The sequence below is a fragment of the Cyanistes caeruleus genome, chromosome 3 (genome assembly GCF_971803275.1).
Source record: "Cyanistes caeruleus chromosome 3, bCyaCae1.hap1.1, whole genome shotgun sequence".
Lineage (NCBI taxonomy): Eukaryota > Metazoa > Chordata > Aves > Passeriformes > Paridae > Cyanistes > Cyanistes caeruleus.
This window is the reverse complement of record NC_141703.1, coordinates 110,067,466-110,090,684: the sequence shown is the minus strand read 5'-3', so window position 1 is coordinate 110,090,684 and position 23,219 is coordinate 110,067,466. Positions and strand designations below refer to the sequence as shown.

At 38.8% G+C, this 23,219-nt stretch overlaps 1 protein-coding gene across 20 annotated transcripts in view; it reads right to left on the bottom strand.

The window, feature by feature from the left end:
* The window catches only part of POU2F1 (POU class 2 homeobox 1), a 102,287-nt gene that overhangs the window by 7,760 nt on the left and 71,308 nt on the right, over positions 1 to 23,219 (bottom strand). For 9 of the 20 annotated variants that reach the window (XR_015285410.1, XM_086884096.1, XM_086884100.1 and 6 more), the window contains 6 exons: positions 22,874 to 22,993; positions 20,998 to 21,177; positions 15,261 to 15,378; positions 7,927 to 8,021; positions 5,509 to 5,682; positions 1,635 to 1,776 (listed from right to left, as the gene is read on the bottom strand). Coding sequence is in view for 18 of the 20 variants with exons in the window: in XM_086884096.1 (XP_086740222.1) it covers positions 1,635 to 1,776; positions 5,509 to 5,682; positions 7,927 to 8,021; positions 15,261 to 15,378; positions 20,998 to 21,177; positions 22,874 to 22,993 (829 nt within the window). In the remaining 2 variants the exon portion in view is untranslated. Of the gene's footprint in view, positions 1 to 1,634; positions 1,777 to 5,508; positions 5,683 to 7,926; positions 8,022 to 15,260; positions 15,388 to 20,997; positions 21,178 to 22,873; positions 22,994 to 23,219 lie in introns of all 20 variants that reach the window. The other 11 variants (XR_015285409.1, XM_086884099.1, XM_086884095.1 and 8 more) reach the window with 3 other exon arrangements.

Below are 23,219 nucleotides of genomic sequence, written 5' to 3'. Positions count from 1 at the left end.
TCAGGACATCTCAGCAGATACTCAGTGCTACCAACCACTCTACACAGCGAGCAGCTCCCTTCTACTTCACCAGGGCTCTTAACCCCTAATCCTGTCTTTCTGGCCTCACAGAGGAGAAAAGAGAGAACATTTAACCCCACTGTGCAGCAGGAAGAGCAATCTAACCAAAAGGTAAGCTCCAGCAGGGAATTTAAACAAAATGATTAACAGTGGCTGGAGTTTCCTCGCTGCGCTGGGGTTTGTGGGTGATAAGCCGGTGACAAAGTTCACAATCCCCACCATTATTCTGATAGATAATATAGATATATAATGGGCAAGTATTTTCTAGATTTTTTTTAATAGTAATGGCACCTGTAAACATGTGGAAACCCTTCCTCAGACTGAAAACTCCACTGAGAACCAGGTGATTTCCATGGCAATAAATTCTGGAATCACTGGTATGCTTCTCCCGCCTGCTTTTACCTAAAAGTAAAACAGTAGCCTCTAAAGTTGCCTGAATCTTCCAAAGATTTTCATGAAACTGAGTCAGAGACAATGGTTCCCCACTTGCAGGATGTGAAGAACCCTCTTAAGGACACTGCTCATAGTCCTTAACTTTACAGACACAAGTATTTCTTCAGGCTAGCGGGAAAAAATCCCCTATGACACTCCTTGCAGCACTGGATCCATCCAATGTTGCTGAAAGGCTTGGGGACCGCTGTCCTGTGGACTTAAGCACTCAGTGTGGAGGTATTTATGTTTTCTGTCACAGACCTACAACACCTAATGATAACCCCTGCCAGCACGACAGAATGACACTTCCTTTTCTCAACAAAGGACAGATTTTCAACACCGCATGAAATTACTTTCAAAATTTCAGAGAATGCTGCAGGCGCCAGCATAAAGCTCTCTCCATTTTGGTAAAAATAGGAAGGCACACACCATCCCTGCCATCTGTTTAACATATCCATCAGTTTTATACTATGTACAGTTGCACACTTGGAAGAAAAAAGTGGCTGACAGCACTCTCAAAACACTTCCTATCCTAACACCTAGCACCACCACACAAGCTCCTTTTGCTGGTGGGAGATAAAAAAAAGAGAACACTACCAGCACTGGTATAGTGAATAACTTGTAACCCAGGAAAAAAATTCATATGGGAGGGAAAAAGCAAAACCTAACCCACGATAAACTTCCTACAGGGAAAAAGATTATTTATCTGAACCCTTGGAGAGAGATAAAAGGAATGCACACAGGGGTATGGAAGGAGATGGATGCAATAAGCTCTGCCTACTGAAACAACAAATCATGCAACCCTCTACTACACATCTGAAAAAGAAAGCTAGAAGAGGATTAGAAGTTATATGCATTAACATACACGAAGGAAGAAAACCATGACACATATTGTACCTCATCCCATGCAATTGTTCAGCTATCTAGAGAACACATTTCTGAAAGTTCATACTGCAACTATTTTGGATGCATATAGGCACATGGAAAGTGAACTACAGACCCTTATTTCTACACCCTCATTTGTCCCATGGGCAGCTACAAAGGCTGATAGCTTCATAAAACCATAAGGGCACAAACGAAGCAGCTTTTCAGAATGCTACTGATTTTGGTGGGCTGGTGAAGAAATACACAGACTCATTCACCTGCATCATTGAGCCACTTTTCCAGAAGTGGCTTTAACTTGCACATGTTCTTAAAGCTGAGGTTCAAGGCTTCAAAGCGAGAGATGGTAGTTTGGCTGAAGTCATTTCCATAGAGTTTGCCCATAGCGAGCCCAACATCACCCTGGACAAAGAAAGAGAAAAAAGGGATTCACTGACACAGGCACTTCCAAAGCAAGGAATCCTGTCACATTCTGGTGTTCTCTTAGAGACTCCACTGCTGTGTGGGATTTCAGTTTCACAGAGGCTTTCTTAGCACTACCAAGATTGATGCTAAAGCAATAATCATAAAGAAATGTCAAACCTCAGTCAGTTTAACCGTGTAACTCTTTCCAGGAAATCCCTGATGCTTTGTCTTCTTAGCATTATCACTGAGAGGCACATTCCACTGAATATTAACTCGTAATTTTTTCTTAGTTCTTTAAAATAAGTAAAGGCCAAGCTCTCCTTAGGAGCAGATTTAAGTTTTTCTGCATATTTCACACCAAAGAAGGAAAGTTCAAATAAGCAGAAATGCAATGAATTCACATTCTCAAATTTATAGAAAATACACCAGAAAAGATGTCTGCAAAGATACATCATATTTAAATAGATGCAGAAATATCCTTATCTGAACTGTTAGTATCTTCTGAGGTTCAAATCAAATTTCTCCCCAACAGATACAAATTTCAGAGCAGACAAGAACTTGAACCATTTCAAATAATGATTAACTGCAGTCTTGACTATCATTACCCATCTGCCACAAACCTATCCAGGAGATTTACAGGCAGATGATCATCTCCTTACGTCTGTTATTGCTTTTTAAACTCACTTTCAGCTAGCTATTCTGCTAGCAAACATTCTGCTTATTCTAATATCTATGTATATATTATATAGCTATGTAGTATACACTTGGAAAGTGGTGTTTAAAAAAAAAAAATCAATCCATTCTTAAGTGTGACCATTAAAAACACCGTAATATGTACATGCTTTGTTTTAAAGCTGGAAGGTCCTACCCTTTGAAAAAAATAAAAAAGCACTTATATTTCAATTATACTATTTGGTCTAAAGTAGCTTTATTTAGATTTTTAAGCACAAAACAAAGCATGAGAAGTCTGGAAGAAGAGGCTGAAAAGCTGGAGCACAGTTAGTGGAGTTTAATTGCAAATGGGTTAGTTGGTTTGGGCATAAAGCTCATTTTTCTCTGAGGTCAGCTCCACAACCACAGCTGGGTATGAGTACACTGACAGCATGCAGAGTGGCCACACACAAGCCAGGAAGAAAACAACCTTCAGGAAGCTTAGTAAATTGTGCAGGTTGAGCAAAGAAAACAATTTCTTTCCTAGAAGAGGACCAGAACAATTGGTTTGTGAGCCCTTCAATCAGAGGAAACACGTGGGAACTCACATTTATGCCTCTACTCATACGCCAGGATTCTGTGCATTTTAAAACTCATAAATCATTCCAAGAGGAGTAACGTGGATGCTCTTCTGGGTTTATGAAGAAGAAAACCTGGCTATGTAAACCATTTTAGAGATAAGTTGATTTATGTCTTGGCAGGAAAGAGTTATGAAATTTGCTCCAGTCCCCCAACTAAATTTAATTCTGGATTTATGTTGTTCTTACAAACATTTGCCATCTGATTTAAAATGAATAGTTAACCATTTCTTTGTCAATGCCAAAAGGTGGCAGCATTTCAGCTGCAGGCGAAGGAATTTACATACTGGGATAAGAATTTTATATATTGGGATGAGAATTTTATATATTGGGATGGCCCACGCATAAGATGGAACAGAGTATAAAGGCACTGTGTACACATCTGATCTACTCTGTAGGTTGACTGAAGCTGTGGTAATGAACTGAAACTGATTATAAGGTACATCATTGTTGTGTGTACTGGTCTGTTAAGAAGCTCAGATGGTCTAGCAGAGGCAATACTTTTCACAGAATAAAAATAACACTGTCTAAAATGCTCACTCACGTCTCTTGAATCTGTACTGAGCAATTAGTCCCAGGCCTGCAATGATGCTAAGGTGCAGTTTGCTCATTGTGTCCCTGTATGTCAAACATGGAGGTATTTTTAAGGAAAATAAACAAAAGGATTTAAATGCATCACCCACATTTCAGGGTGGGAGAAGAGGCAGAACTGCTGAAATTCAAAACCTGTTTTATTGTTCACACGACAGAATGCAGTAAGTGATTAGTTTGCAATGCAAACCAAATCTCACAATTATTTTTGAAAGGCAGGGGTGGCATGAGTCTGAAAAAGCTTACAGTACTGCTGGAAATAAATTTCTTTTATCCTCTGAAAGGCAGTCTATTTATCCAACTATAGGAAACCAAAGTAATCAGGGTCTCTAATTATCATCCAATTATGCAATTAGGCTGAAGTTATTAGAACAGCCTAATTACACACATACAAACTCAGAGTAGGATAGGAATGACCAGATGTAATTTTATCACATTCTCAAGATTCCCCTTTTTTAATCTGAAAAGCAAATACTGAAATGTAAGCCTGAGCAGTTGTGTTCATTTTTCCTCACCATGAAAATTCATAACAGGGTCAATAAAGAAAGGTTAACACGTAACTTAAAAAGTCTAGTTGAGCCTTTATAATCATCTCACAGCAGGGCAGATTAAACATAATAATGAGAGATCTACACGAACCTCCTCTGTCAAGCTATAGGGAACCTATTGTATTTTACCCTATTCTGTGCTGCTCTATTCGAGCTTTTGTGTGTGTCCATCACTTGTATTTCTGTGCCTCCCTCTAGTGGAAAGAAGGGAGGGAAGGAGGCACAAATGCCAGCAAAACACACTTCATTTGACTAAGAACATTCTGTTCCTGACTTATAATTAAGATGCTGCCAGGAACTTTCATTATGAACTTTGATTTTTCAATTTAGGACTTTGCCAGAAAAATAAATCTGACTTCAGCAGATACTTTCAGCTAGAGTAGATTTACGTATTCTGCTCCATCACATATGTTGGACTGACTGCTCTGAGCTCAGACTTTGAAACACTTTGATTTTTGCATGCTCTTTCTTCTAGTAAAAACTTGCTTATGCTTAACCACAGACTCCTGCCAAAACTAATTGTTTACCTGGGGAGATATTTTAATTTTGCCGAGGAAAAAAATAATTTTGATATTAACAAGAAAGGACTCTTGGAACCAAGTTCCTTTCAACAGAATAATGGAACATATAAATGCACTTTGTACTTTTAATTGTGGTCTTCATTCAACCACCCTCACTACGTTCAAGATTACTTTTCTTCTGCTCTACAGGTATTTCTGAGCTTTTAAACAAACCAAAACAAACCACAACTCCAGTTCACCCTTGTAAGGAGAAAACTTCAAAGGTGACAGTCCTTTCAGGTTTTGTTTAGGAACCTTAGCAAAAGCATTAAATACAGAAATCATTGATGTTTAATAGGAAAATACGCTTGAGAGATAAAAACCTTTTGACATCCAAAGCAACTGCACAGATGTGATACACTTTTTAAACACACGGAGCAGTTAATTGTACTGTATGATTTTTGGAACTTTGTACTTCTGAAGGCAGCTTTAAAGTGCTTTGTCCCATTCATGTCACATCCCATAGAATGAATAGTGCACATGCAATGACATCTGGAGCTAGTAAATGCACGTTTTCCCCTGCTGGGAAAATGGCTATGCTTTAAAACCAACAGGGAAGTAAAAGTAAGATGGATGTATGGCTTTTTCTGTTATTTCTTAGAAATCCCCCACATAAAGGCCAGAGCATAACCCTATTTAAGCAGGTTCTCCTAGGAAATGATGGAATTGTAGTCTCCCCCCAGACTTGAAAGATGAGACCTCAGGTTCCACACTGGCAGGCACTAAGGTACGCAGTCTCACCTGAGTGAATCCAAGTTTGATCCGTCTTTGTTTGAAAGTCTTGGCAAACTGCTCAAGCTCCTCAAGGTCACTGGGCTCCTCCAAGCTGGGAGTGTCGATTCGCTTTGGTGTTGACTGGCTCTGTGGAAGTGGCTGAATGGGGGTCGCTGCTATTGTGCGTGTTGGGGTTGCTGGCTATTGAGACAGCAAGGAAAAGATGAAAATCAGACTTAGGAGGATAATCAACAGAAATTAAATTCCTAAAAGGTATGTGATGGTTTTGTGAGAGAGGTCAGTAAACTGGACATTTCCTGCAATCTGGAAGTTCCTACAATTTATTAACATTCCTCTCCAGAACAAGCAAATGCAATCCAGAAAACTACAATAGTATGACTGGCTTTTAAAGGTTCTGTCATAACCAGTTAAAGCAAAGCAAGAGATGTTCAATGGTAACCAACAACTTTCACTTGCTGCAGAAGCTGCTCAAAGAAAGGCTGAACACACTCTACTTGAGTACTTCTATCACTTATAGACTACTTGGCATTCATCCCTTTTAAAAAAATTAAAATTGAATTGGTCTTGTGAGGTGGCAGATTTTCATCAACCCAAAAGATTCAAATCTCCTATTTAATCCTGGAAGAGTGAGCACATGCAGATGCAGAAAACATGACAAGTTTCCTCCAATGCCATCTCTTGTGACTGACTCAACTCTTCAGGAAGAAAAAACTAGATTTAGCTCTAACCCTTCTGTTGATAGTTGTAACAATAAAATGAACATACTGGTGATACAAGAATTTAAACAAAGGCAATCTGCAAAAAATGATTCCTTTTAGGTCACACTTTTTTCCTATATGAAGGGTAACTTTCTAGGAAGTCCATGGAAGGTTCACTATTCCTGAACACTGGCATACTATGGCATTTTGCGAAGCAACTACAATAAATATCTGAAAAAAATTAGCAACTTGGAAAATGTTCACAGTATTGCACAATTCAGGCTTTATGTGCAATAAGAACACTGGAAACATGTTTTGATTGCATAGCTCTACCTCCTTGCATGCCATGATCAGCTGAGATGCAGAGACAAATCATTTACTCCAGTTAAATTCTAGTCAGCTTAGCTATGGTTCTTCCTTAAAGGAGATTCCATGCCCCTGTGTCCTACACCCAGTTCTGAAACTCTGGACTCCTTCAGGGCAAATATGAACAGCCTCAAGGCCAGGCAGCACCAGAGTATTATGCAAAGTCTATGCAAAGGTTCAGAAAAGGCCCTTCTAAAAGAAATGGCCTACATATAGCTCAGTCTTTACATAACTCCTTATGTTGCTTTCCTCCTGGGTTAGTGCAGTGTTTTGCAGTGCACAGCAGATGGTAGAGGGAGGTCAAGATCTATTATTCCATTACTTGATAAATAATATAATCATATATGATCTTTCTAGGACTGCAGATACATGTGTCACACTTACAGGTTTTTAATATTTTTAAATTTACATTAATCATAGCGGGTAATTACTGCAATATGTCTTTGCTTATTTCACCCACTTTACATAATTTATTCTTTCTTAGTAGTTTTAATTTTTTATTTTTTTTTTTTAATCCAAGAATAATCTTTAGTGGAGAATCATGCTGCTAGCTGAGGTATGAACTAGAGGTGAGACAAATTCCATTTTCCACATGGTGCATGAAAAATACTAGAGGTGGTATAATAGAAAATGTAGTTTTCTAAGACTGATAGACTCAGGCACCTTATTGCAGACTAGAAAATTCTTATATGTAACAGAGGTGGCAGGAAGATACTGTGTGATATTACATGGTATTTGAGAAACAGCATGCAGCCATGAAACTAAACTGCACAGTAAAACCCAGAGCCAAGCACAACTGAATTTACAGGCACATGCAACCTTAAAATTGCTTTTCTTATAGTCTGAAAACTTAATCACAGAGTTATAATATTTTAATATACATCTATCAGAATATTCAAATATTTCATTTCTAACAATCTCTTCAGCTTCACAGATGGGAACTGGTAAGACTGGCAATGACTTAGCAGTGATTGCAAAGTAACTACACTAAAATAAAAATAGATTACCACTGCAATCTTCAGAAAGAGACTTGTCAGTAATCCCCTTTTGGAGCTTTTGAAGGAGCTCACACCTTGCTCCTTTGAATTTCCAAGAGAACCTTGCAGGCAACCAAATGATGCTCTAGTGCCATTAACTCAAGATATCAATCATGAAAATTTCCAGCTAAAAACCCACTTTAGAATGTTAAAGCTAGAAAGAGACACATTGGGGTGGGAGCTACAAACCTGAACAATCTAGAAAGACAAATTTCCTATTATAGCTACAACATCTATTCAGGTAACTAATACAAAGGGTCCATTCACTTGCCATGGTTTAAACCCCCTCAAAGCAAGTCATGAAGTGTAGGAAAAAGCCTGACCTGCGAGGCAAGGGTGATGCTTGGCTGAGACTGCAGGAGGTTGGCTTGGCTTTGCTGAGGTAGTTGCGTTAAGAGATTCTGCGCTTGCAGGAGACCTGGAGAGAGAAAAGTGTGCGTTTGGTTTATCATTCAAAAACACATGAAATGAGGGAAAACAAAGCTCTTGCCAAATGATGGACAGAAAAACAAAATTTTTTTACAAACAAAAAAATTGAGATGTGAGCTTTCGTTTCATCCTTGCACAGAAATCTTCAGACCGGATTTTTCAGCCCCTTGCATTTCCCTAAAGTGTAAGTGGTGACAGAAGAGTAAGAGGGAGAAGTGTGTGTAAGTCTCCTCTCCAGAAAGAGTTGGTAATGATCTAGGTCATCCCAGTTCTGTGTGCAGGAACCATTTACTACCCCTTTCAGCATGCAGAGTTTGGATACACCTCTTCTGGTAACCAAGAGCTGACCAAGAATTGCAGAACCCTGTAAAAGTACTGAGCACTAATGAGATCAAATTCAACAACTGAATACTAATCAAACCTACAAATTTGGCTTCTTGATCACCCTCCTTCCTCTCCAAACCACCCTATGCCAGCTGCCTAACAAGAAGGAAGCTTTCTGGCAGACTTAAAGACCACAGCACAAGACAGAATAAACCTAAATAACTCCCTCCTGGGTCAAATAAAGTAGCAGTCTTTTGGAAAAGTAATTGGAATTAAAGTTTAGGTAAGATACTGAACACTGCTCAGTTTTAACAAAGAGAATAAACACTACACTGAATATAGAAAAACTCTGCTACTATGAAAAGGTGACAACATCAAAGAACAGTTGATAGAACCAATATGTATAATATGCTGTCAATCTACAAATAAATTCCCTTACAGTCCACTATTGGTACAGTTTATTAAATCTCTGATGAACTTGAGATACATGCCTGCATCTAAATATTTTAACTAGAAGCTAACAATTCTAAATTCTAATTTCTAATGCAAAAATGCATCTATTTTTAAGGGACAGAATCTTGACAAAAATATACCTACAAATAGTCAAATGCCTTGCTTTTACTGTGAAAAACGTTAACTGTTATTTTTTAGGTACCTCCTGGCTACATCAATTTCCACTACAACAATTTAAGAACCTGACTAATTAAACTTACACTTCAATACACCTAGTCCCTAAAACCAGGGGGGAACAACAAATGGATGGACTGCTATGCCACCATCAACTATGTACCACTTAAATTCAACATCATCAGCTGCCTGATCTACAACCTCTTAGCAGAATAAAGGCACGGAAAACAGAATTTAGGACTTGATAAATACTGAGTGCGGAAATGGATGTTTTATGCGAGGTTAAGGCCATAAAAGATATGGAAAGAAGGATTACCATGGTTAAAAAGGAGAAAACATTCCTCAGTAAGGGATACACAAGCACAGAAGAACTATCATCTGACAGTGATACTTGATTTTTATTTAACAAAGAGCTGAATATGTATTTCAAACAGAATGTGTTTCTATCAAGATGCTCAGGACCTACAGAATACAGCCAGCTGCTTATGTAACATAATAGCACAGACAACGATGTAAATTTGCTTTGCACCACATAATCAACATGTTCCAGCTGTGTTTTTGAAAAGCCAGTGATGGAACAGAGCTGCTCCAGGAACTTCCAAGACAGCCACCTACTAGAGCTACACATTGCTTTTTACAATGCAAGTATTTGTTCACTCGAAAGAGGATTTTAGCTGCCGAAATCTAAATACTAATTAGTGAACAGTCACCTCTAAGTGCAGAGTTTTTGACCTTAATTCAGTAATAGTGAATTTTAAACTGACAGCTTGAAAGAGAAAGGGACAAACCCATCACACCATCACTACAGAGTGGCTGACCAACAATGAAACAAAATCCAGGCAGCTGACAGTGATGACATTTGAGTTCTAGTCTATTGGTAACACCATCGATTACAAGTTACTGACTTGTCTTATGACTGCAATCAGAGTAATTAGGACTGGCCTTTTGTGACTTTTTGTCCCCAGAGACATCCCAGAGGATGTTTTTCTGGCATTAACAATTTTGCTGAAGAGCACAAGATGACTACACTCTTCCTAATTTTATTCTCACTCACATGGTCTGAAGTGATTATCATGGAATTATCAGTATAAAATAATCTGCAGATGCTTAATCTACTCTGTTTTCACATAATTTTATCCTGTGTAAGAGGTGCTGACACAAGGTGTCACAGGCAGAAACTGGAGACAGCTGACTGAAGCAATGATCAGGGGATGGGGAAAGCAGCTAGACTGTTTTGGCAATGTGTCTCTCCCCCTAAACACAGCTTTTTCAGGCAGTTGCCATGAACACACTTTGGGCACTCCTTGGCTCTCACAGGTGAGCAGCTGCTGTTGTGTTCTTTTAAGACATGACTTGAACCAGCCTAAGCTTCTCCTTCATTCCTTTTCTGACAAGAAATCACTGAGGTCCAATATAACTTCAGTGACTTAACTTACAGAGTACATAGCACTGCCTTTTCTAAGTAAACCCACATCTTTTGGGCACCCACTGAGATCCTGGCATTTCAAACACTGCTGTTTCCTTAGATACTCATGCTGGCACCACTACTGCTTAACATCTTTATTACCAAGAATGCTGATGGGACAAAATATATTTTCAGCAGGCCTGTGGACAATACCAAAGATGGGGAAGTGGTCAACAGGCCAGAAGCCAGGGTCTAGACTAGCTGGACAAATTAAACATCATGAAGATTGATGCAGGAAAATACAATGTTCTGTGTGGAGGCTGGAATAACCCTGTGCAACAATACAGGGTAGGAACTGGCTGGCTGGAATGCAGTTCCACAGGAAAAAGTCCTGGAGTCTGATGAACATGAACTGGCAGTGTGCCCTTTCAAGACAGCCAACCACATCCTGGGCTGTACTCACAGGAGTGCAGCCAGCAGGTCAAGGGTTGTGCTTCTCCCCCTTCATTTGGCACCTGTGACACCAGAGCTGGAGTCCTGCTGCCAGCCTTGGGTTTCCCACTGCAAGGCACATGGCCATCCTGGACTTTGTACATCCAAGGTTCACCAGGGTGGCTAACAGGCTGGAACAGGTAAGTGAGCTGGTATTTTCAGCCTGATGAGAAGACTAAGGTGGTATCCTACTGCTTTCTTCTAAGACAGAAAAGGACTCTGCTCAAGGGTACACTGTAATGAGATGCAATGGATGTCAGAACATGGAAAACTCCAGCTAGACATAGAAAAATTTTATTTTTTTAACATGATAGCAGTCATGGGGCAGGTACTTCAAAATGTTGCAGAAACTCCATTCTTGGACACGTTCAATTCAACTGGCGGAGGCGCTGAATAGCTGCTGTAATTGGACCCGCTTTGAACAATTTTACCTGGTCTCTAGAGGTCCCTTCCAACCCACATGATTTTTCTGAACCTGTAAAAGCTGATATTGTACTTGTATACTTTACAGATGTTGTATTCCCAACCCCCTGCCCTGGTTTTAAGAGCCTCGTGGTATTATTGCATTAAATATGGCACACAAATCACCTATGTGGCAATCTAAAAGAAAAGGATCTATGCAGAAGTTTTGATAATTTAGAGGTTTTTAATATTTTTTTAATAGATAGAATAAACATATTTATCATCATTCAAGATTTTTCCTGTAATGTCTAAGAGTAGCATGAATAATGCTCCAAGCCAAAAAACTCTTCCTGCAAGCCAAGAGTCCCCTAGGACTGATCTGGGGTTCAGTTCTATCTAAAATTAAACAAAAGATAAAACAAACATTCAAGCACAGACTTTTTCAGCATAATTTTAAAAAAGTTGGCCCAGAAGCATAATACATAATTCATCCCAAACTGATCTCCCAAAAGAGTGAATTTTTTCATGTAAGAACTTGACTGCTTTATCTCTGCCAAAGCTGCTCATTGGAAGTCAGCTTGCAAGACAAAGCCAATGACTGCCACATGAGTGAGGTCTCAAAGTCTGCATAACATGTATGAAAGAAGAAAATAGGAATGGATTTGGCCCAGACAACTTCACAATAAAAAAAAAAAAAATCATAAAGGAAGTCTTTAATTATAAATAACAATAGCTTGAGATAGGTAGACCCAGTTTCAATGTTTATAGCTAATAAGTAGCTTGTCTTCCACATTTGCCTTTCTGGATATTTTCTCTGTAAGTACTATTTCTAAATCTCATTGTGATACAGTCTTTGTTTAGATCTTAACAACTCCTGTTTGCAAGATTTATTTATATTAAATGCAGCACGATTTCCCCCTCCATTCAGATTTTTACTGATACGATTTGTATTAGCAATATCTCACGAGTAAAAAGGTGAACAGTCACCTGATGAGGGTAATGTTTTTAAGAAGCAGCTCTAATTGTTGTAAGGGATGTTAAATTGATTATTTTAGAGACAGCTCTATTAGATACAAGAACAGATACAAGAGGTATAAAGACATTACAAGGTGCTACATTCCTGGTAGTGACTTCAACAACAATATGAACAACAGTTGCGCTGAATAAGAAAACATTCCAAATTTCTATTTCTATTCAATCTCCTGCATATCTACTGCAGCTTGAAACAATTCTTTCAGTTATGATGCTATCAATTACCAGCCATGAAAAATGGGAACTTTAAAATTTGTTTCTTATAAGCCCCTAAATAGTCAGAAATCGTGTGGAAAAGAAAGGTGACTACATTAGACATATGGCAGTGGATTTATGGGGAAAATTTCCTATCTGATGCTGGGAGCTATAATGTGTGTGCTGAAGAAAGATAGTAGAATAATATCCTGATTATTGATTAATATTTTAGGTATTGAATTTCCTGTATTTTTTTCAGAAGCTGGATCTCAGCTCACAATGTTCAACCCCTTAAAGAATCTAAATAGAATTGCTGATAACTGCATTACTCTGTGCCCCTTTGCCTCTTCAAGCAAAACACTTTTCTTGAAATGTAAAAAATTGTAAATAAAAGAATTTAAATAAAAATTGTAAATAAATGTAAACAAAATGCTTACATCTTCTACAATCTTGTTTAGGTACACTATTCTTCACTTATTTCCCTCAAAACTCTTCTCGTTTAAAAACAGTGTTTCTCATTAACATGACTACATGGCATACACAAAATATGTAGCATAGTCTGCAAAGAAAGAAATTTCTTCCAGAATACATAATCTATACACAAATCTGAATGTTTATGTTCGTTATTAAATGTGTACATATAAAAAGCTCTGTATAGTACCAATGAAGCATCAAAGAAAAATATAAATGCCATTGGTTTTGAAGAAAACTCTATGCCAGTTTCTTCAGAATATTTACTATTTTATGAAGTTGACTAATGGAGCAATAGGACAAGAACAACATGGAAAAGTCAGCTGCACCAGCAAATAACAAAATAAAAATACACACTTTCTCAATCTTTCTCATAAATAATAATGTGCTGTTTGAGATCTTCTAACAATAACCATGAAATACTGCAAAAAAAAAACATATTAAAAAGTGCTATAAGGGGTATTATGACATACATGTTGCTTTATCATTGAGTGCTCATGAAGAAAATGAGATCTATTCAAGCATTTCAGTTTGGAAGGTTGTCACACACTAATGGCCTATGGTCAGAATTCAGCATATATATCTTCCTACATTTTTGAGCTATTCAGTTGTCCAGGCTGCACATAACCAGTAAAACATGATGTCTCTACCTACACTGCGTCACTGATGACAGCAATATGCAGGTCTTAAATTGTAGTGAAGAAATAATTTTGCAGAGATGGCCTCTGGAAAAGGTACTATGAAAATCTCATCTAGTACTTATTCTACTTCAGATTTTAAACAAACAAGAAAGCCTTGCTTCCCCTTCTATAATGCAAACTTATTTTGGAGGATGAATACAATTTGCTTCTCTTAGTTTTCCCTCTTGTAAAGCATCCTCAGGGGTATTTTAGAAAACCAGCAGAATTTAGCTGAAAAATGTAGGCAGACATCAATACCAATGAGTGTTTTCTGAACAATGCTTTTGTGCTTGCTGTTTTCTTAAAGGAATTTATTAAAAAATAAAACAAGCACCTACTTGGAAGAATTCCTGAACTAAATTTTAGTGGTTTGATTTCTTCTGGTACAGTATTTTAAGTTTACAAGTTCTGCTTAATTTTAAGAAAGCAGTACATCACTAAATGCTTCCATGAATAGCCTTTCAGCCATTTTTTACCAGTGCTAGTATAAAATCTCTCCTAAATCAAGTCCTATTAAAAGGAAGGTAATTTTGACTAACCCTTTATTCAAATGTGAGAGCATTCAGACAGTAAGAGCCCTTCAGTGTAATGGAAAGCCAGTTCTATCCAAGTCATAGTATGTAAGAAGGAATGATGCATGAAAAAATTGAAAGGAACAGAAGAAAATGAGGTGCAAAGAGCTGCTTTATAGGACAGCCAGGCTCTGCAGGACTCTTCAAGCATAACAGGATTTGCCTTCTGAGCAAGAATCTTTGGATTACCAGACCTGAACAACTGAGTAGAGTTCATGTAGAAGAGAAAAGGGGGAAAAAAGGCCACTGGAGTATATCAGCATAAGAAGCCATGGCTAAATGCAGTTTTCCGTGGGCATCAACAAATGGGGTGCAATCAGCACCGTGATGCATTGCAGCCTGAACACATCAGTCCTCAGAACAAAGCTGCTGTACAACTTCACTGCTCTGACACAGCACCACCTACCACTGCCTTGTCTGTCTTTGGCATGTAAGCCGTAACCAGTGCATTGCCAAAATATTATTATAAGAGCTGTTACACAAATCCAGCATTCTAGTTCTTTTCCCAAGGTGTTAAGAATTATTTCAGTTTATGACAAAATTCATTGTAACCTCTTTAGGCTTAAGTACTTCTCCAGACTCCCACAAGGACTTTTGATTTTGCAATCTATTTCCAGTCTGTCCTGCTTTTGATTGAGATAGAATTAAATCTTCTTCTTAATAGCTGGTACAGTGTTGTGATTTGGATTTTGGTTGAGAACAGTGTTGATAACACACTGATGCTTCAGTTATTGCCAAGCAGTATTTAGAGTCAAGGAGTTTTCAGCTGCTCACACATCCAACCAACAAGCAGGCTGGGAGGCACAAGAAGCTGGGGTGGGACAGAGCCATGACAGCTGACCCAAACTGCCCACAGGGACATTCCACACCACGTCTTGTCACGCTCAGGATATAAACCTAGAAGGGAAAAGCTGGCTGGGAGCCAACTGCCTGGGAGAAGGCTGGGCACTGCTATGAACCACCTGAGTTTCACTTTCTCCCCTAAAAAACGCTGTGTATGGTTGGCTTTTGTGGCAAGGAGCACTTACCCTGCTGCCCCTGCGGCGTTTGTGAGATGATGAACTGTGCTGGCTGCAAGTTGGTTGTTGGATGCACCAACACAAACTGTTGCAGGTTGAGATTCTGCTGCTGAAGCTGCTGCAAGTGCTGCAAATCCTTAAGGAAACGGGAAGGGGGGGAAAAAAAAAACAACAAAGGAGACAAAAAATGAAAAAAAAAATTAAAAAATGGAAAAAAAAAGAGGAAACAAAATAAAAAGAAAAAGGAAAAGAAAAAGAAAAAAGAAGAAAAGAAAGAGCTGTGTGTTAGACATTTAAGTCAGCAATGATTCCCAATATAAGATTTCCTATCAGCCAGCTACACTCTAACATTTAGAGACAAAAATGGATGTCAAACACAGCAGAAGTCTTGCTACTGAATATCCTTCAGAACAGCAATTTGAATTTCATTCTCATTCATAAAGCCAAACTTACTTACTAAATAATCCAGCAAAGCATATCCAGAACTATTCTGCTTTAAAATCAAAACAAAACAAACAAATCAATCTCCCTTACCCCAAATTCAGGAGTTTTTTAATACATTAGACTTATCAGCACAAAGATCTCTCAAACTTACTTTTGAGGATGGAACTCTGCTACAAATCAAGCATATTAGCTGGGAGCATTTTTTTGTTTTTGTAACAACAGTCACAATTACCATTTGAATCAAGAACAGGAAGACAAAATATTCCTTGATTGTACTCTGGTTGTTCAGTTAAAATTTCAGAAAGTGGCTAACTCAATTAGTAAATATATTTGATTTGTTCTGAAATAAATTGAAATAAGCTTAATAGATATGACAATAATGAAAGATTAAAAGGAATAATCCAAAACACTTCATTATTGTAGAACCCTACTTTTATGTATTTAAACCATTTAGGAGTATTAATATTCCATAATTAAATGACAGGTCTCAATGTAAAATGTTAATCTCTGAGAAACTGAGTTTTCAAGAAAAAATGCTTCAAGTTGACATTTAGCTCGGGAGTGAAAACATAGAGAACTGCTTTCAAATACTGTTCCCCCTAACTAGCCTTTTTCTTTTCATCTCCAAAAGAGGACAATAACAAGAGCAACTGAAATTTAAAAAACACACTGTGAAGTCAGCCAACATAACAGTGGTAATCCATGAAAACTATCTAAACAATCGTATTTTTCCAACCTTTCCAGGGAGAACCTGTTTCAAAATACTCACCAAACAGGTGGGGAAAAGCCTGAATGAAAGAAATACTTCCCACACTGGCAATCTCTCATTACACAAACCAAACCAAGCAGACAAGAAGATTCCCCCAAAGCTCTGTTTGCAGAGAAACCGTGTTCAGGTGCAGTGGTGCCAGAAACAGTGCCCGCTGCGGCTGCTAGGAGCTGCTCATCTTCACACAGCCCCAAACACACCCGAGTTCAAGTGAACCAGAGTAACAAAAAGCTGCTTCTTAAGCTGCTCCTTGCACTGATGCAGGTTACTCAGCACTCCCACAGTGTGCTCAGCCAGAGGATGGGACAGGCCATTAACTGCCAGCAGTGGATTTGGAGATGAGAAGTTGAGACAGACTGACAAGGAGAACTTCTTTCTTACACAGTGCTGATATCTGTGACCTTATACTGTTTTAAATCTGTTAAAACTGTAACCTAGAAGTTGCAGCAATCTCCTTCTGGAGATGAGGGGTGAGGAATGTCAGAAAGGAAGACGAGGCAGGGGGAAAAAATAGGGAGTCCACTGATTTATGAGACCACAGACAGGCATTATAAGAAAACCACTACTTAACCCGCATTACACAGACACTGGCCATCAATCACTTGGGCTACTTAGCCCTGTTAAGTCAAAAGCATGCAGTGTAATAATATGGTAGACAGACAACAGATGGATTGACCAAGCAATGCTCTTTAAGAAACCGAAACTTTCATGTTATAAAAGAATGGTAAAATTTTAAAAAGTGCCTGTGAGCAAAAAAGTCAATAGTATTGTTTGCTTTCAGAAAATTGCAGAAATAATGCAATCATTCCTATGAAAACAAGGCAAATTTCCTTCTTGAGAAAGAGAAATAACTGCTCCAGTTGTATCATGGAAATCCATGTTCCTTATGACTTCATATCCTAATATCACATTGGTCAGAACTGCTACCAAAACCTCTTATTCAACATGACATGGATCTCCACTCATTTATTCACTGATTTTCAATGGTCAGCTGGTTACCTCCAGCTCAGAGGGGGCTCATGCTGGAATGGATGTGAGGACTGGATGCAGCTGAAAACAGAAATGGAAAGAGATGGGCAAGCTGACTCAGGCTGTGAACACTGGGAAGAAGAAATGGAAATAAAGAGAGGCTTCAGGATGAAAAGAGAGGTAGATAAGAGAAAAAAACCAGAAACACAAAAAGAAGAGTTGGGAAGACACTGTAGAAGAAAAAAGTATCAATGGAAAAACAAATAGGTTAAGGACCTTTCCCAATCAAAAGCAAACAAATGAAATCACCCCAAATGACCAAGTAGATCTCAGATGATTTGAAGCACCCCCACAGGAGATGGACTTACATGCAAGAAAGAATACAAAGAACTGGTGGCAGAGTATCTGTAATATCAAAGGAGGAGAGCTTTTTGTTTAAGACTATAGTATTCATAACACTGGCTACCCAGCTAAGACATGACAGCTCTTATCATCAGGCTCTTACACTTTAATATGAGAAAACTGTTTTTAAATTGAGGCCTCAGGGATAACTGATATAAGCAATCTTATTCTGTGCATCTGCCTTGGTAAATGGTATGTTGGCTAAGTCTTGTTTAAATACAGAAATATAATTCTGCAACACAAAATGAAAATGATACCTCCAAGGCTAATCACTCCTAAATAGACCTACCAGCCCCTCAAATGCATTTGAAATCCAACTTTATTTCCACCTTGGGAAAGTTTTATTATTTAGTTAATTATACCATTACAATAAATCTCCCAATAGCAACCACATGAACAAAGCTGGCACTGTTTTCTTATACTGATCTTTTTTTTCCCTCAGTGTTAAAAAATCTGTATGCTAGCACAAGCACATAGAAAGAGATGGAAAGACTTTCAGGGAGACATGCATGTCTTCTGGTGCTGCCTAGTAATTTAGAAAGATCAAAACAATCCAAATCCTATCCCAGCAAAATAATCTGTCAAGTGCTATGTCTTGCTGTGAGGAAGATTTTTTTGTTAAAAAAAAAAAAATTAAATACATTTCTAAATTCAATGCCATTATTTCCAATTACAGCTTCAGCACAAACTTAAGCATCTGTGTCATTCTGAGATTTACATCATGTAAGTACAGAGCATAGATCCTGAAAACAAGGAAGTTTATGAAGAACCCCAAAATCTGATACACAACTATTTAGTGTCGATTCAGGAGCAGCACAAGCTCCTCACCAGGCTGCTGCAGCCTGGTGCAACCTTATGTGAACTGCAGTGCATATTAAAGAAGTCATGCTTTTGCAATTAGTTAATTAAAATAAATATGGTAATCCCCCTGCTGCAGAGACCTGTCAGTTAATCAATTATTCAAAAATCATCAATTAAAACAAACATTCAGCTATTTGTATAATCAGCTATATGTTTACAATAGCAACACAAACAAAGCTGAGCACTGCTTGCAAATCCTTGCCAAGAGGGATCAAAAAGCATGGTGCTATCTACCTATGAACCTAGATGGTAGATGTTTTCCATAAGTACCTCAAGCTATATCCAGCACCTGCACAATTTATGCCCTGCACTTTCATCAGAAGGAGCAGCTAACAAGATTCAACCAAGCTCCTTTATGAATCAAAATAACCTATCCTAAAAGACATTAGTTGCAAAGTCAAACATTTAAGTAATTTGGAATGTTAGAAAGTACAACTTTAATTTGTTTTGCAAGTGGCCACTACATGATCACGTGCTATTTTTCAGAGAGCCTTTAGCTCACTCATGTGCACAAATCAGACAATGCTGCCTTCAGAAACTCTTATTTGACAGCACATGCCTGATCTTTTCAACTCCTCTCAAACACTTCTCTGAAGATTTCTTAAGTTCTGGAGAAAAAGCCGGTACAAAACTAATACTTGCAAATGCTTCACACATTTTCAGAGCTTTGCACTGAGGTGGGAGAAAAGAAACATCTCACACACACATCACATTGGTATCCACTGCTTTGGTGGCCTACTGGACAAACCTAAGGCCAGAAAGTTCAAGGTACAGATTGTGTTATAACCAACAACTTCCTTGACAAGGACATTCCCCATTCTCTTCTTGAAATCTGTCTGTATTATTGCCTGCAGACAGCCTTAACAAAATCAAGGTATGATGATCTTGAGAATTACAAGTTTCCTTGAATGCCACATCCTTCAGTCATCGCCACACCACACCAGTGAAGTGGAATCCTTTGCTAAAAGAGGTGTTATTTGGTGATATGACTTCTCACAGTGCAACAAGAGCTTCAGTGGTAGGAATCTCAACAACACAGCAACATCAGCACTGGCCTTTAAAAACAGGATGGCACCACTCTGGCCTCTCTAAGGACAGCCAGAGAGGTCAGAACTTCTAGACCAACACCACAAAAGTTTGTCACTTCAGCTAATGAAAACCTGATAGCACAGCTAGGCTGCTATTCAGCTAGTGTAAGAGCACAGCAAATGATTGAACATTTCACCACTGGACTTCACAGACAATTTCAACATTTCCATTCTTGTCCTTAATCAGACCTCATGTTCACTTTTTAGATGCTTCATCCCAATGGAATGCAAGAGAAAACAGCCTGAAGAGAAAGCATCAGACAGTCTTGAAGAAGTTGTTCACTCTATGAAGCAGCAACTTTGAAGATTATATACCCCCACACACTTTGCACAGCTAGACTAATAAAACTGCTATTATGTACCAAGAACTTTAATCTCTGGAAAGGTGGACCTCGGCATGAGCAAGACAATCACCTACTCATAGTACTCAAGATATCTAAGCTGCACATTTGATTATCCTTGTCCACAAGTCTCAGGATTTTCCACACTACATACACTAAGCACAGAATTAGTGCCACTGCAATCTCCACACTGAATTAAGCCAGTCCTGGAGGACCCAGGAGGCTCCTTACTGCTTCTAGTAAGCAGAACATCCACAGCAAGCAGTTCTTCAGAACTGACAAGTCTTTAGTACCAGACCATGAGACTGGACAGATTCCAGCACCAAATTCATTCTCCAAGTTTTTCTCCAGACACACAGAAGTGTCCATTCTTTGTCAATGAACTCGCAGCACTAACCACCAATCCAAAAAAGCACACAAATGAGTCAAGTCAAACTGCCATTCTTGAGCTCTACCATTTAGCTTCTAACAAGTGCCATTTGGGTCTGAAAGGAGCATCCTTTTTGACACACAGGCATCACTTCCCATCCATACAGGTATGCAACTGCACGGAAATACAGTTTCTGTGGGCATCTTTCCATAATCTATTTTGTCCTTTCTCATGCTAACTACAAGGAGGAAAATTCAGAAAACAAAGCATCTTCTCAGATGCTGGTACAAGCTCAGAAGCCCAGTGGAACAGCTGGCACACATTCCTTGCTAAGACCATCTTACAACCTTCAACCTCATCATCCAAAGATGCAGGAGGAAAGACTAACAATACTCAAGGACTCTACAAACTCACTGAGCGAGGAACGACAAATTTTATTCGAATGGTGCAATCAGTCAAAAAACCTCTTTTGTTTTCCACCCTCTCAAGCCTCAAGGCTCACCTGTGCAATCTGTATTGGCTGAGATAGAGGGATCTGCGTCATCGGCGTCGCAGCAGAGGCCGAGATGGTGGCACCAGCAGCGCTGTGCTGCTGACTGGCTGAGTGCTGCACTGCAGCCGCCAGCAACTGGGCCTGCGCCTGTTGGAGCAATAACTGTTGCTGGGCTGGCGTCAACGTGAGCTATAAACAATTAGAAAACACAGCCATTAATAATGGGAAGAGCCACTTCAGCTACAAAGTCATTAGATAGCTCAGTACTAGTTATGTTAACCAGGCAATCCTAGGGCTATTCCACTAACTGGCCAAGGGCTCCGGCCTTAAGGAAGGACAGCTGGCTACTCAACACAGTGTGGGAACCAACCTACCACAGGCCTGACACAAACCAAATTGCACCACCACCAACATTTGCACTTACTGGAACCTGACAGAACCTAACTCTGCTCCTAAGTTTTCCTCACAACTCTACCAGGAGTTTCAGGGAAAAAGCAATTAAGTAGCAAGCAAAAGAAAAGAATCGGTATTGCCAGGATTTGAAAGGAAATTTACACCCAGCAGAACAGCAAGTGATTAGCCAGATGAATGTGAAGCAGGAATGCTGGCTATGGCTACTGAACAAACTGATAACGCCCCAGCTGCTTCACATTAGCATGAATCCCTGCCATATTCCATCATTTCCATTATGCCCTAAGATATAAGTAAAGAACATGAGCTCCATTTGTTTCTCTCCAAGTCTCCCCATCTGCCTTTTTTTTTTTTTTTTTTTTTTTTTTTTAAATAGAATAGAGTTGGCAACTTTACATCCCTTCCCTTTCCCAAACACACATTATCTCTGTGGAACAGGTGGCAGCAGTCTCTCCTTTACATGTAAATGAATCCTGATGCCCATATTTACTACAACCCCTATCTGCACAGGCCTGGAGTTTTGAATGTTTCACTACAACAGACAATAATGAATTAAAACAAACCAGTATTTTCTGAGAATATAAAAAATAATAAAATACACCAGATTTTAACAATGTATCGAAACAGTCTCACTTTTAAAACTTTCAGTGCTTAACTGAAAACTATATAGGATGTTTTTCTACATACTAACATAGGAGAAGATTTAACAACTGAACCTGAGATTAAGAAGTCACTTCATGTAAGTGTAGGGATGATCTAACCTAACACTTCAAATCATAAATATATTGTTGGAGCAACTGCCCTAAGCTTATTAACACACAAACTCTTATACTGCAAAGCTGATTATGTGGAAGCAAATTCTTTAACCAGCCCATTCACAAAACTTGCTCTTGTTTGAAATGACTGAAAGCCTTTACAACGATTCAGAAACACAAGAAAGTCTAACACCAAATAACAACAATTATCCCTTATTTACTCCCAAAGCTTTGCAATTAAGAACCCCTCAAAATCAGGAGGTTAAAACAAAAAGGTTCAGTAAGCTTAAGGAAAGTACTAATAGAGTTACTTAAAAAGAAATGTTTTTGAGAAGACGAAAAATTAACAATTCCCATAATTTTTGTTTTTCACCCAGCTATAAGATTCAGTCTTGTTCTCCCATGACTCATTTTAATCTTGGAAAAAAAAATAAAAATTCTCTTTATGACTGTCTCATTTGTAACTGTTGCAAAACAACAGGTTTTAATTTCATTGCAGAGTCAAAAGGGATACTGAGAACACAGAGGAAGAAATCTTTGCTGTTGTTGTTCGGAAGCAAATCCTTAGCGACAAACCCCAAATATCGCAGTCTGCTTATTTTTCTAAGAGAGTATTTTCTGTTGCCTCTTCCACTCAAGCTCCTGCCTAGGTGAAAGGAAGTTGCAGTGCCCCTCAGTGAGAGCTGCGTGGGACTGCAGCATCCCTGGGTAACTCTTACCCCGGTGATCTGTCCTCCGGCCAGCATGAGCTGGGTCTGGGGTATGGCCGCCTGCACTGAAGGCTGCTGGGAAGGCTGGCTTGGCTGCTGAGAGTCCCCAGATTCTTCATTAGATTTAGACTAGTCAAAAAAAAATACAACTCTTTATAGTGTAAAACAGATGTAAATGTATTAACACTGCTATCTCAACGCTGCACAATAAAAATCTTTCATCTGCATACAAAAAGCCCTTGGGTTTATTTTAAGAGTGTGTTTAAGCAATGGCTCTGTGTGCCCACCATCTCAGCTATGATTGCTCAAACACGTCTGTAGGTAATGCAGTTTAAACAAAACAAAGAGACTCTCT